Here is a 13004-nt window from a genome sequence, read left to right as displayed (position 1 = left end):
GTAGCTCCGCCACTGGTAGAGAGGGTGAGTTGGAGAAAGAGGAGAGCGAGAGAGAGACCGAGGTTTGCGAGAGAGAACGCGAGAGTGAACGCGAGAGAGAGAGCGAGAAAGAGAGCGAGAAAGAGAGCGAGAAAGAGAGCGAGAAAGAGAGCGAGCGCGAGAGAGCGAGAGCGAGAGAGAGAGAGAGAGAGATTCGCCACTACTGTTGTGCATAGGTCCCTTTGACGTCTGGCACATCCCCCGTGTGGCCTGTGGGAGGCCCAGTCGACGTTTCGTCGGACGCAGCAGCATCCGCAGCAGTTCAGGCCGAGCGAGTGAGCCAGCTAGCGAGCGCCACCCCCGACGCCCGTCACTGCCCCCGGGTGGAGCGTACGCCAGGACAGCGCCGGACGTGGAATGAGTGGCTCGAGGACGCGCTTTTTTGGTTATTTTATTGATTTGTTTTTCATTTTCCGCGGGGTTGTCTCTCTCCTCTTTTGTGCTTTTGACGTTTTTTCGACGAGGACGCTGGAGCGACCATGTTGTTCTTACTACTAGGTGGGTACGGAACGACGGGAATGTCTCCTGGCTGGGATTTATAAAGCTTGGGGCGCTGGGCTGTCCGGGCCGGGCCGGGCCGGGCCGGGCCGGGCCGAGCTCCTCTGATGAGCCGTGCCGAGCGGCTCGAAGTCGATCGCGCGTCGTCGTCGGACTGCTGGAAGCAGCGGCAAAACGAGCCCCGGGTCGACGAGCTCGCTTCCTAGGCTCCTGCTAAGCTAACAAGGTTAGCAGCTAGCGCCTTGCTAATGTTAGCTATTCGCCATCGCTTGGAAAGGTTTCCACTGCCAGCCCGCGGTTTGTTTTGGCCACGTTCGCGTGGTAAGAAGGAACTTTAGGAGCAGGATCGTGATTTTTTGGGGAGGTTTGTTTGTCCGTTTGATTGTCGGCTGCTTGAAGGCTGCCCCGACTGTGCTTAAAAAAACAACCTAAGTAGGACATGATGGAAGCTTGTTCGCGGTGTTTTGACGTATTACCGGTGTCGCCCGAATTCTGCACCTCCTCAAATTGTCCCCGTCGCATAGCGTTTGATGTCATTTGTACCAAACCTTGTGGCAGCCAGGAAACATTTGGCCATTTTGTGCATTGAAAACATTTTGCACATTGACGACCTCACGCTGAGCTCGTCGTCATCGGTTGCCTTTGGTGCTTTTGGGGCTATATGTACCCACCGACCCTCGAGAGGTATCATCGGTACCGGCACTGTAACTGCGAGGCCTCCCACATTCCAGGGAAGCAGGAAGTCACAGTTTTGCCCTTTCCGAGTTGGTCTTTGAACTTTTGAAGCGCGATTAACATATCTGGCATCTTCTCATCACTTTGAATTTAGATGTCCAAGTTGGGGACAAAAAGTAGGAAAGTGGGCTTGCAAAATAACAAATAGCTTTCGGCCATGGTTAAAAAAACGACTTGCATTGTAACGAATGTGCAATTGATCCCAATACTCCATAATTTATTTTTATTTCAGGCGTGGCGCCAATGATGCTTCGGTAACTGTCTTTTTTTTTTAGCTTCCGCACGGTCCAACGTTTACCGATAGCCATACTGGGGAGGAAGTGTTAGGCTACCCAAGGCTGTCTCCTACGGACGCTGGCCCAGTACAGTATACAAAAAAGGAAAAACAGATGCCAGTTTGGAGATGCTAAAAGGGTCGCAGAGGTTTTGCGGCTCTACCTCGGCCGCGATTGAGCTTGGTGCGATCTGAAGGGCACCCACCGGTGATTGAGTGGCTGATTGTTTGCGTTGAGCTAGCTCCAATGCTCCAATTGTCTTCCAGGCAGTTGATAGGAGGGGAAGCACGCCAGAGGACAGGAAAGGCGGGCGGGAGCAGCCGCTCGTCCAAAGCCACGCACGAATGATATCCTGAGCTCTGAGCTGGCGGCGCGCCAGTCGGTGACTAAGATGGCCAAAAACAAGGAGGCGCGGCCCCCAAGCTTCGCCGTCAGCGTGGTGGGCCTCTCTGGGACGGAGAAGGACAAGGGCAACTGTGGCGTGGGCAAGTCATGCCTCTGCAACAGGTATGTGCGGCCCGACGCCGACGACTACTACTCGGAGCACACGTCTGTGCTGAGCACCATCGACTTTGGGGGCCGCGTGGTCAACAACGACCACTTTCTGTACTGGGGCGAGGTGGCCCACCGAGGGGAGGAGGGGCCCGACTGCAAAGTGCAAGTGCTGGAGCAGACGGAGTTCATCGACGACCAGACCTTCCAGGCGCACCGCAGCACCAACATGCAGCAGTACGCCAAACGGGCGGCGGCCATCAAGCTCCAGTCAGCGGAGAAGCTCATGTACATCTGCACCGACCAGCTGGGCCTGGAGCAGGACTTTGAGCAGAAGCAGATGCCGGACGGCAAGCTGAGCGTGGACGGCTTTGTGCTGTGCGTGGACGTTAGCAAGGGCTGCAACCGCAGGTTTGACGACCAACTCAAGTTTGTCAGCGGCCTCTACTCGCAAATGACCAAGTCCAAGAAGCCCGTGGTGGTGGCCGCCACCAAATGCGACGAGCTGGTCGAGCAGCACCTGCGGGACCTCCAGGCCTTTGCAGCCGGCAAGAAGAACTTGGTTCTGGTGGAGACGTCGGCCCGCGCCAACGTCAACGTGGAGCTCTGCTTCAACACACTGCTCCAGCAGCTGGACAGAAGCCGGGCCAAGCCCAAAGCCGTGCCCTATGCCGAGGCCCACAAGGTGCAAAGGCAGGTGGTTGCCGCTGTGACGGACCGGTTTGAGAAGCTGGTGGTGCAGACAGTCAAAGATTACCACAGCACCTGGAAAGGCGCGCTGAGCGGCGGCCTGAGGGGCCACTCCGACTTTGAGGACTTTGTCGCCCTGGAGGGCTCCAGGAAGGCCCGCAACGCTTTTACCAAACACATTGCGCAACTCAAGCGGGAGCACGTGGAGCGCCGGCGCGAGGAGTACCTGGCCACCCTGCCCAAGACGCTGAGCCACCTCCTGGGCCGGTTGGACGAGGTGGAGCACCTGACGTGGGGCGAGGCGCAGAACCTCATACGCCAGCGCCCCGACTTCCAGTGCTGGTTTGTGGCGCTGGAGCGGACGCCTTGGGACGAGTCGGAGCACGTGGACCACAGCGACCGGCGGATCCCCTTTGACCTCCTAGCCACGCCTGACGCCGAGAGAATCTACCGCAACCACGTGCGCCTCCTGCTGTCGGAAAAGAGGAGGGCGGACATGAAGGAGAGGTTCAAGAAAACGCTGGAGAGGCTCCACTTGATTGGCGCCGGGCAGCCTTGGGAGGAGGTGGCATGCTTGCTCGCCGAGGATGAGGCCTACAAGTTCATCACAGAGTCGGACAGGAGGGACGTCTATGGTCGCCACCAGCTGGAAATAGTGGAGCGGGCCAAAGAGGACTTTCAGGAAATGCTTTTCGAGCACGCCGAGCTCTTCTACGACTTGGACTTAAACGCCACACCCAGCTCCGACAAGATGAGCCAAATCCACAGCGTCCTCAACGAGGAGCCCCGGTACCGGGCGCTGCAAAAACTGGCCCCGGACCGAGAGTCTCTCCTGCTCAAGCACATCGGCTTCGTGTACCACCCCACCAAGGAGACGTGCCTGAGTGGCCCCAACTGCGTAGACCTGAAAGTGGACCAGGTTCTGGCCAACCGGCTGCTCCAGCAGCAGGAGCACGCCCGCTCCGACCTCTACCGCAACGGCACAGACGTAGACAAGGTCAACCTCTGCCTCCTGGGAAAGGAGGGCCTGGCGCAGGAGCTGGCCAACGAGATTCGAGCTCAGTCCACCGATGACGAGTACGCCCTGGACGGCAAGCTCTACGAGCTGGAGCTTCTCGCTGTCGATGTCAACTCCACCTTGCTCTTCAGCCACACCTGGGTGTCCAGCTTCAAGCCGCACGGCTGCTTCTGCGTCTTCAACTCCATGGAGTCCCTCAATTGCGTAGGTGACTGCGTGGGTAGGATCCGAGCCGAGATGGCCCAAAGCAGAAGAGACAAGTGTGCTGCTCCCCTCCCCTTCATCCTCATGCTGGCCAATCCCAGGGATGGCGGCGCCTGCAAGAATGTTCCCATCCTTCGGCACCAGGGCCAGCAGCTGGCCAACAAGCTCCAGTGCACCTTTGTGGACGTCCCTTCTGGCACCTTTGCGCGCAAGTTCACTGAGTTCCAGGTCAAGCAGGGCCTGCGCGGCGTGTTGGACGGACTCAAGCGCCACTCGGACGTCCTGGTGCCACCAGCGCTGGCACCGTTGCTACCCTCCTCCATCAAAGATGCGGCGGCGGCGTCCGAGGCCCACTTGCGGGTGGTCATGTGCGCCATGTGCTGGGACCCTTTCAGCGTCGACCTCATTCTCTCCCCTTTTCTGGAGTCACGCTGCTGCAGCGCCGGGCAACCGGGCCGGGCCAACACACTGCTACTGGACAAGATTATCGGCGAGAGCCGACGCAGGATCCAAGTCACCGTGCTCTCCTACCACTCCGCCATTGGCGTCCGCAAGGACGAGCTGGTACACGGCTACATCCTGGTCTACTCGGCCAAGCGCAAGGCCTCCATGGCCACGCTGCGGGCCTTCTTGGCAGAGGTCCAGGACGTGATCCCGGTCCAGATGGTGGCCGTCACCGACAGCCAGGCCGACTTCTTTGAAAACGATGCCATCAAGGAGCTGATGACGGAAGGCGAGCACATCGCCACAGAGATCGCCGCCAAGTTCACGGCGCTCTACTCGCTGTCGCAGTACCACCGGCAGACAGAGGTCTTTACGCCTTTCCTCAACCAAGTGCTGGAGAAGAAGGCTCACATCGAGAATGCCTTCTTGACGGACGGATCGTTGCGTGAGCGCACCACCGAGCTTTTCCCCAGCTCGCCGCTCTACGACGCGTACTACCCAGAGTCAGACGATGACAACGAAGCCCCGCCGCCATACAGCCCGATTGGTGACGACGTCCAGCTTCTTCCCGCGCCCAGTGAACGCAGCGCCAAATACCGCCAAGTGGACCCGGAGGGCAACGAGTACCCGCTCCACGGTGCGCCAGCCAGCGAGCACGAACGCAACCACAAAGTGCCGCCACCTGTTCGGCCCAAGCCGGCTCTCCCCAAACCCAGCGTGAAAAAGTTGGACCCCAACCTGCTGAAAACCATCGAAGCCGGAATGCGAAGCAACCGTCGGATGCCGCGCGCTCCCACCTCCATGCACCCCAACGACGCCGAGGCCTCAGACGACTACGCTGAGCCCGCAGATGCCCCGCCGCCCAGGGCCTTCCGGCCGGACGACATTTACGTGGAGCTGGATGACTCGCGCGGCCGTCCCACCAAGCTCCGCGACTCAGAGAACGAGAACGGCTACGAGCGCAAGTCCCGGCCCGGACGGCAGCCCTCCAAGTACAAACACCGCTCAAAAATCCTCTTCAGCAAGACCAAGGCCTACCAGAGACGCTTCCACTCAGACAGCGACGGCGAGGAGGCAGGCCCCGCCATGCAGAAGAAGAAGAAGGGGTGGGCCCATCGCGGCAGCGAGGAGGACCCTCTGCTGTCTCCCACCGACCCTTGGAAGGGCGGCATCGACAACCCCGCCGTCACCTCTGACCCTGAGCAGGAAGACAAGAAGATGAAGAAGAAGAAGACACACAAAATGCCAAAGGAAGCCAAGAAGGTGAGTCAGAGGGGTTCTCTGCCAAGCTTTTTCCTTTGGTTTTTGTGCCATCCGTGCCGAGAGCGGGAAACGCAAAACACAACTTTTTGCGAGGTACCCACTATGTCGAGGCGAGGCGCGTAATAGGGAAACGCGATGCTTCCTGAAAGCAAGACCCCTAAATCACACAAATTCATCAATTTGATGACAACAAAATTCTCTCCTTGCTCGTCTCACCGTTTTAAAAACAAATAACAAGAGACGCTTTGTTGGGTCATGCGGTTCCGTACAATAGGCGAGAACTGATCTGGCGACAGTGGACGTGCCGCGCTGTAGTGACCCGAGCCTTGAGTAGCGTGCAAATTGTTGGACAAATTTTGCCCCGGGCGCTTGATGGCCGCCATCAATGAGCTCCATTCCAAATAGCGTCCAGTACATCGGCAATTGTGCCATGGGAGTTGATGCGCTTGTATGGCGGCAGCAAACACTTCACATTAAGTGGCCTTTTTTTTTTTTTTTTTATATAGACCTTGCGTTCTCCAAACCGACCACGGTGCCTTTCCAACGGCCCACTAGCCGGTTAGCGTGACTAGTTGCGAGAGACAAATCGGTGAAGACAGACGCTGACCCCTAATATCAGGACGGATATTAAACAGATGTGGCCTCGTGATTGAAGAAGAAATGCTGTCGACATTTTTTGAATGAGCGGCCCTTCACCCGAGAGAGAGAGCGAGCTTTTGAGCATTTGGTGGCGCAGACAGTAAAAGCAAAGGTGCGCTCGTCTGCATTGCTCTGCTCTTCATCCTGTGGTCCCAAGGCGGCAAGTGCATTTGTTGAGCTCCAAATGGGTCCGCAAGGTGTTCGGGGACAGCCAATCGTATTGTGGTGTCAGCTTTTGGTCATTCTGTTGTCCAGGGCAAGTCGGCCAAGGCCCCCAAGCCGTTGTACCCACCCACGCGGCGAACATGGGAGAGCAACTACTTTGGCGTCCCACTGCACCACCTGGTCAACCCAGAGCGGCCCATCCCGCTCTTCATCGAGAAGTGCGTTGACTACATCGAGCGCACAGGTGAGCCAGAGCCCACTTGAGGACGCCTTCCTTTCTTCACATGAACTTGGCTTGATGTTGAACGCGCACGTGTGGGTGTTGGCAGGTTTGACCACGGAAGGCTTGTACCGCGTGAGCGGCAACAAGACGGACCAAGACAACCTCCAGAAGCAGTTTGACCAAGGTAATGTGCAGGCATTATGTGCACACATTTGGACTCGTGCATCTCGAGCCGAGGCCTGCGTCCGAAGTCGGGCGGGCCCTTTGCCGCCCGCGCGAGTCAATGGTGGCGGCTGCAAGATGTTGAAGGTGTGCCTTTATAGATCAGAGCGTGGACTTGCTGGAGCTGGACGTGGCCATCAATGCGGCAGCCGGCGCGCTCAAGGCCTTCTTCGCCGACCTGCCCGACCCGCTCATCCCGTACGCGCTGCATCCTGAACTGGTCCAGGCCGCAAGTAAGTAAGCATGCATGCTCTTTGGCAGCCACTCAAGAGTTGCGCCCAAAAAGATGAGATGCCGCGTCACATCTTTGTAACCTGGACAAACACATCAAAAGGAAATGCACGTTGATGTGTGAGGGAAGTGCTTCAGATGGGAAATAACGTGAATAAAATGTGTTACCAAGCACTACTGTGCATTTCATCGATTTTCAGAAAAGAATAGAATTGTATTTGCCATTTGCACAGGTCCATTACAGCAGAGGTGCATAGGAAATCTTGTGCGTTTCTCAGAGTCAAGAGTCAGTCATATAAATTACAATCAACATAGTAATACAGAAATAAATGAGCAAAACTCACAATAACAAAATAAGAAGTTAGAATAAATAAAATAATACACAAGACTATCATAATTATTTGATGCAAAAATTGATGGTCAGTGAGTTTTTCATGAATGGAAAATGCAATTTCAAATCATTCTTTGATCAATTGTAATTAAGCTGCAGGTGCAGCAATCGTATTTCATGTTCAGTTTGGGCGCGTTTGACAAAATTGGCATTCCAAATTGTCTACGCGCCACCGAACGATTAGCCTCGAAACGTTCCACCGTCGCTCTCGTCGGCTCCAGATGGGTTACTGCCTTTGAGTCTCTGACCTTAGGGTGTTTGCAGAGCTGACAGACTACGTGGAGCGCCTGCACGTCCTCAAGGAAATCGTCAGCAAGTTCCCCTCCGTCAACTATCACGTCTTCAAGTACATCATTACGCACCTCAACAGGTAAGATGCGCACACAAGCCTTCTCGGACGAGCAGGCAGAGGGCACGCACGTGCGCACACACACACACACACACCGGCGTCTGTCTGTGCAGGGTGAGCCAGCACAGCAAGAGCACGCTAATGACGGCCGACAACTTGTCCATCTGCTTCTGGCCCACGCTCATGCGGCCTGACTTTGAGAACAAAGACACGCTGTCCAGCACCAAGCTCAACCAGGCCGTGGTGGAGGCTTTCATTGTGCAGAGCGACTTCTTCTTCCACGGTGGCGACCTAGCCCGCGACAGCAGCAGCGACGACAGCGGGCCGCCCCCGCCCTGCCGCGACATGGTGGAGGCCCTGCTGCCCTTGCAGCTGCCGCCCCCCCTGCAACCGCAGCAGATCCAACGTGCGCTCCCCCCTGAGCCCCTTGTCTGAGCGAACCTCGAAAAAATTGGTCATGGGTGCTTTTCTGCCGCCGATTGAAAAACAGGCTGCAGGACTGGTCCAATATCAGATGGGCCGGAATCTCGTATATTTTTTATGATTTTAAAACAATTTGAGGGGGGGGGCTGCTTTGGAGCAACATGCTTTGGAGGGGCCAACCCCCGGCTCCGGCAGTGACCAACACCTACTCCCATTCCCCCGAAAAAAGGTTCAAGTTGCCTGTAGATGGCAACAAGGCTCTAGAGTTGCCGAAATTAGGCTCCTCAACTCACTTCATCATAGTTCCTGGGCACCAAGATGACACAAAACAACGCCAGGTTAGTTTTGACTTTTTGGAGAAAAAAATGAAATGGACGTGCAGCTTTTAACACCTGTAAAAAGAGCAACATTGAGATATAGGTGTTCAAAAGGAGGCGGAGCTTTCATTCTTCAAAAGCAAATTTCCCAATATTGGATGTTAAGAAAATTAAAAAGTCAACATAAATGGTTCAGTCGTCGAATAAAAAGTACAGCTGTCAACACGTTGTTGCCAAGGTCTAACATTAAAATGCACGTTGGTACCCGAAGAAGTTTATTCCCATGCATAACAAATGCATGCACGAATGCAGTCTTGTGGCCTGAGTTTCAATTTCCTTCGTTTTTTTTCCTGAAAGGCAGAAATTGAGCCATGACTAATTGAGACTTATTTTCTTACTGAATTTGTGTTTTTCGGGTTTGCTGACGCAAAAGGTTGCAAAGGAACAGTATGTACATGGAGAACAATGACATGACTTCACGTTTTTATTTTTCTGCTTGGGGGGGCAACTATATGACTTACGTAACCCTTACGTCCGCCACTTCTAAAGGCTGAAAAAAAGACTGCCAGTCTTCCTCAAGGTCGTCACATTTCTGCACAAAAGCCTCATCTTCATCGCTCGCGGCTTTTCAATTGCTTTTCATTTTGATATCTTTCTATCTGCTCTTATTTCTACCCTGCGTGTTGCGCGCGGATTTAGGAGGGAAAATGTGACATTCATTGTGTGCTACATGTAGAGAAAGGGACAAACTGACAAACCACTACAGGACACCGCGTCCGCATGTTTTATATCGAACGAAAAGCAGCCAACCATTCATGTTATCGTCAGTCATTCTCTCTCTGACAATGAATTATTTTGTTTCTTTTGCTTAAATGTATAGGTTTCCCCTAAATAGAGGAAATAAGTTTATAAAAGAATCACTATATAATATTCGCTTTGCTCAGCACAAACGCTGCTGGTGGAATTCAGCAACGGGGGGGAAAGCCCGCAATTCCCTACGGTGTTTGGCCGCAGTACGCCGACCGGCGGTGGGGTGTGATGCAGGGGTCGTGAAAGCGGAACAAATGTCCCACGTTGGGGTGCTTGTAGACTTCATTTGCGTTCATTTGGGCAGCAGGAAGACATCAGGTTCATGTTGGAATTTGGGAGCTAGCCAAACGGAAATATGAAAAGGCGGAAGGGCTGATGCGAGGCTGGCTGTTTGGACAACAAGCGGCGCGCCCAAAGTTTAGGGGTGTTGTTGCGCAAGAATGAGTGGCGAGTGAATGTCAGTGAGCCGGTGCGTGTGAACACATCAGAGTTGGAGTCCAAGCGCGAGCGAGTGACGGAGTGGAGAAAATGTGTGTGCGAGGGTTTGACTAACTCGTCGCACGTCCCGTTTTGTTGATCGCATATCTTGATGCTAACAAGGTTTAGAAACAAAACAATTTATCACTTTTTGGGGATTTGCTTTGGACTCAAATTAAGAGAGTGGAAAAATAAGCAAAGGGAAAATGTAGCAATTCATGTGGGAATAAGTCGTGTTTTTTGCTTTGACTTTATTCCAAGTAGTTGTTGACGCGTCTGGCGGGAGGCGAGCGTGGCTGGCCCTTTTCTTCCGAAGGCGTTAAAGGGACAAAAACATTGCCGACTGCATGGCGTCTGTAAAGATTTGGCATGTAGACCAAGAAACCGAGCGTCTACTACACCGAGAGAAAAATAAAAAGAAGTTTGTCGACTTACCTACCACGTGTCAAGCTGCCGGAAACTCCAAAAAGTTTATCCTGTTTCCAAATAAATAAAAAAAATCCCCCAAAAACAATGATTGTTCCTCGTTGCCGTCCAATTTGTTTTTGGTGGGAACCATTTGGTGAGTTGAGCTCATTCAGTTGCAAGAGATAACCAGACTCCATTTCTACTTTGAAATAGTTTTTTTAGTCAGGTGGGAACTTGTCACATGACCATTTCATTCCTGGGGCGGGAACATGTCACATGACCAGTTCGTAACTGAGTGTGGGGGGGCCACCCCCCCCAGTGTGTGCGTATGTGTTGTATTCGTGTTCTGATTGAGCAGTTATGTTTGCATGAAATGATAAAAGAATTGTACATATATGAGCATCATATTGTACTGACATTGTCCACCCTAATAGAACATGTCCACATTCCTGTTGCTCCCTCTTCAGGACCAATTTTCAGCTTTGACTTGCGATCACAAATTACAATTACTCATTACAGTACTCGAGTAGTTGTGCAAATACTCTTGTTTTTTCCCCCTCGTGCGTGCGTGTGTGCGTGCGTACATGTGTGTGTGTGTGTGTGTGTGTGTGTGTGTGTGTGTGTGTGTGTGTGTGTGTGTGTGTGTGTGTGTGTGTGTGTGTGTGTGTGTGTGTGTGTGTGTGTGTGTGTGTGTGTGTGTGTGTGTGTGTGTGAGAGGCGGCTTTTATCCCCCCTCCTCCTCCTCACAGAGTGGAGTGCCGCAGCCTGTCAACCAATCAGAAGGGACTACCACCCTCTCCATCCCATCCTCTTCAGTTACCAAGACAACAAGAGGTACCGTCTCCCCCCTCTCTCTCTCTCTCTGTCTCTCTCTCTCTCTCTCTCTCTGTCTCTCTCTCTCTCTCTCTCTCTCTCTCTCTCTCTCTCTCTCTCTCTCTCTCTCTCTCTCTCTCTCTCTCTCTCTCTCTTTCCTTCTCTGCTGGTGTTTCCCGTCCTGAAGCTGCTGCATCATCGCTGAGCTTGGCTTTAGCATTAGCATCGTGGCTGCTAGCGCCGCAGAGGGACCAACCTGACCACCGAGGGAGGCGCCTCCATCCGTTCGTTCGTCCTTCCTTCGATCATCCTCCATCCTTCTCGTCTGTGTGACCGCAGATGAACATTACTCGTCTTCTCGCTTAGGGTGAGAGGAGCCAGCAGCACATGCGGTACGTATTCCTCGTCTGCCGTATTGGCCTAGGCGCGACGTTGCCTCGGGGAGCTGGCGGAACAGGCGCAGAGAAAGGTCATGAAGGCCGGCGCCGGGCCAAGAGTGGGGTGGGGTGACGCCCTTACTTTTTCCTCAGCCACCATTGTTCCAGCATCACGTTGACAACGCCCGCACGAGGTGACACCTTGCGATTGTGGCCCAGTGCTCTGCATGTGGGGCAAAAGTTTTTACCGCACGCGTTGGCTCCTATCTTGACGTCGCGTGCCGTTTGTCCCTTCTAGCGGTACCTCCATCCGTCCGACTGCCACAGGGTCACATTAGGCCCACTAGGGCGGGGTCGGGGCGCCGGACTGAGGTTATCGTAGTGCAGATCAGAACTTAAACGAAAATCAAAGACAGTTTTCTCAACAAAATTTGACAACAAAAAATGCTTTAAAAGGGAAAACAAATAAACATTTGCGCAAAAAAATATTTAAGATTGAGGGACCATGTATTAGTGTTACGTGATGAGACAAAAACGAAAGCAAGGCGAGATTTTATGGTGTAAGAAGCCATCGGTTGCGGAGAGTTTAGGATTGACATGGGACCAGTCGGCGGGCAGTGGGAGAAACCTTGAGGGGAGGGGTGCGAAAGTGAAGCGGGGTGGAGCGCGGACTCGTTGTTGGTCACTCGGATGACGTGCGCAGACGAAAACGGAAATTGTCTGTTTCCATTTAAGATGCTTTCAAACGTGCAGCCATGAACGGAATCAATGACACAAAATCTGAACATCCCAGATGAAGTCACGAGTAGGACCAAGAATGTCATCAATTGGAGACAATTGGGTCACGTCATTCTCTCATAGACTAGATGACCTTAGTCTAGCCTAGCCAAACCTAGCCTAGCCCACCTCAGGGGTGTCAGAAACAAGTGGCAATGGAAGCACAAAATGGCTGCTTGTGCTTTGTTTACTTGCCGCAGCCGAGCATTAGGGCGTGGCTTGAGGTGTTGACATCATACGACGTCCAGCAAAAAGATGCCGTTAAAGCATCAGCGGTCACGATCTTGGCTGAGCTCACAGACCACTTTTGCAGAGCCGGTCTCCGTTGTGGGCGTCGCCGTGCTTGTGTGAAGTCACGCAAGGTCGAGGCCCAAATTCACTTGACTGTGGTTCCCATCACGCTCAAAGGAAACATCATCATTTTCCTCTCGCTGCTGTGCGTCCTTTTGCGAGATCTCATGCACGTGTGTACGGCTGTTTTTGAGATGACAGCGATGTCACCTGAGACCGCTTGGCGAAGCCCCCCCCCCCCCCCAATAAATGCTGTCATTCCAAATCCTCCTTTGAAAGGATTGGACTGAAGCGACACAGTAGCATGTCATTCATCTGTGACATGGTGTGTTTGCCCGTCTCGCCGTGCCCGCTCACTCTCAGCAGTTTGTTTCGCTGCAGGCCCGCCCATGATCGTCATCCATCCTTGCCCCCGTCAGTCACCTTTGTCACC

General features: G+C 53.6%; 1 protein-coding gene across 2 annotated transcripts; it reads left to right on the top strand.

Annotated features, from left to right (window-relative positions):
* The first annotated feature begins 114 nt into the window (after positions 1-114).
* arhgap5 (Rho GTPase activating protein 5) lies at positions 115-10419 on the top strand. Of its 2 annotated transcripts, none has more exons than XM_085932041.1 (7): positions 115-537; positions 1814-5658; positions 6553-6706; positions 6792-6869; positions 7009-7140; positions 7794-7899; positions 7992-10419. In XM_085932041.1, the coding sequence occupies exons 2-7, from the start codon at positions 1939-1941 to the stop codon at positions 8311-8313; spliced, it is 4512 nt and encodes a 1503-aa protein (XP_085788167.1). In that variant the 5' UTR covers positions 115-537; positions 1814-1938; the 3' UTR covers positions 8314-10419. The 2 variants fall into 2 exon arrangements, with proteins under 2 accessions (XP_085788167.1, XP_085788168.1); XM_085932042.1 differs by lacking the exon at positions 115-537 and adding an exon at positions 580-763.
* The last annotated feature ends 2585 nt before the right edge of the window (positions 10420-13004 follow it).

The sequence above is a fragment of the Syngnathus leptorhynchus genome, chromosome 15, assembly GCF_054491065.1.
Source record: "Syngnathus leptorhynchus isolate UIUO chromosome 15, UIUO_Slep, whole genome shotgun sequence".
In the NCBI taxonomy this organism is placed as follows: Eukaryota; Metazoa; Chordata; class Actinopteri; order Syngnathiformes; family Syngnathidae; genus Syngnathus; species Syngnathus leptorhynchus.
The sequence above is the reverse complement of the archived record's forward strand: the minus strand, read 5'-3'. Positions and strand labels throughout refer to the sequence as shown.

Excerpts from the sequence above, each read along its gene's own strand:
- arhgap5 (XM_085932041.1), top strand. The coding sequence starts at position 1,939 with ATGGCCAAAAACAAGGAGGCGCGGCCCCCAAGCTTCGCCGTCAGCGTG. Across the intron at positions 6,870-7,008 it reads CCAGAAGCAGTTTGACCAAG|ATCAGAGCGTGGACTTGCTG; the intron begins GTAATGTGCAGG and ends GTGCCTTTATAG. Across the intron at positions 7,141-7,793 it reads TGAACTGGTCCAGGCCGCAA|AGCTGACAGACTACGTGGAG; the intron begins GTAAGTAAGCAT and ends GGGTGTTTGCAG.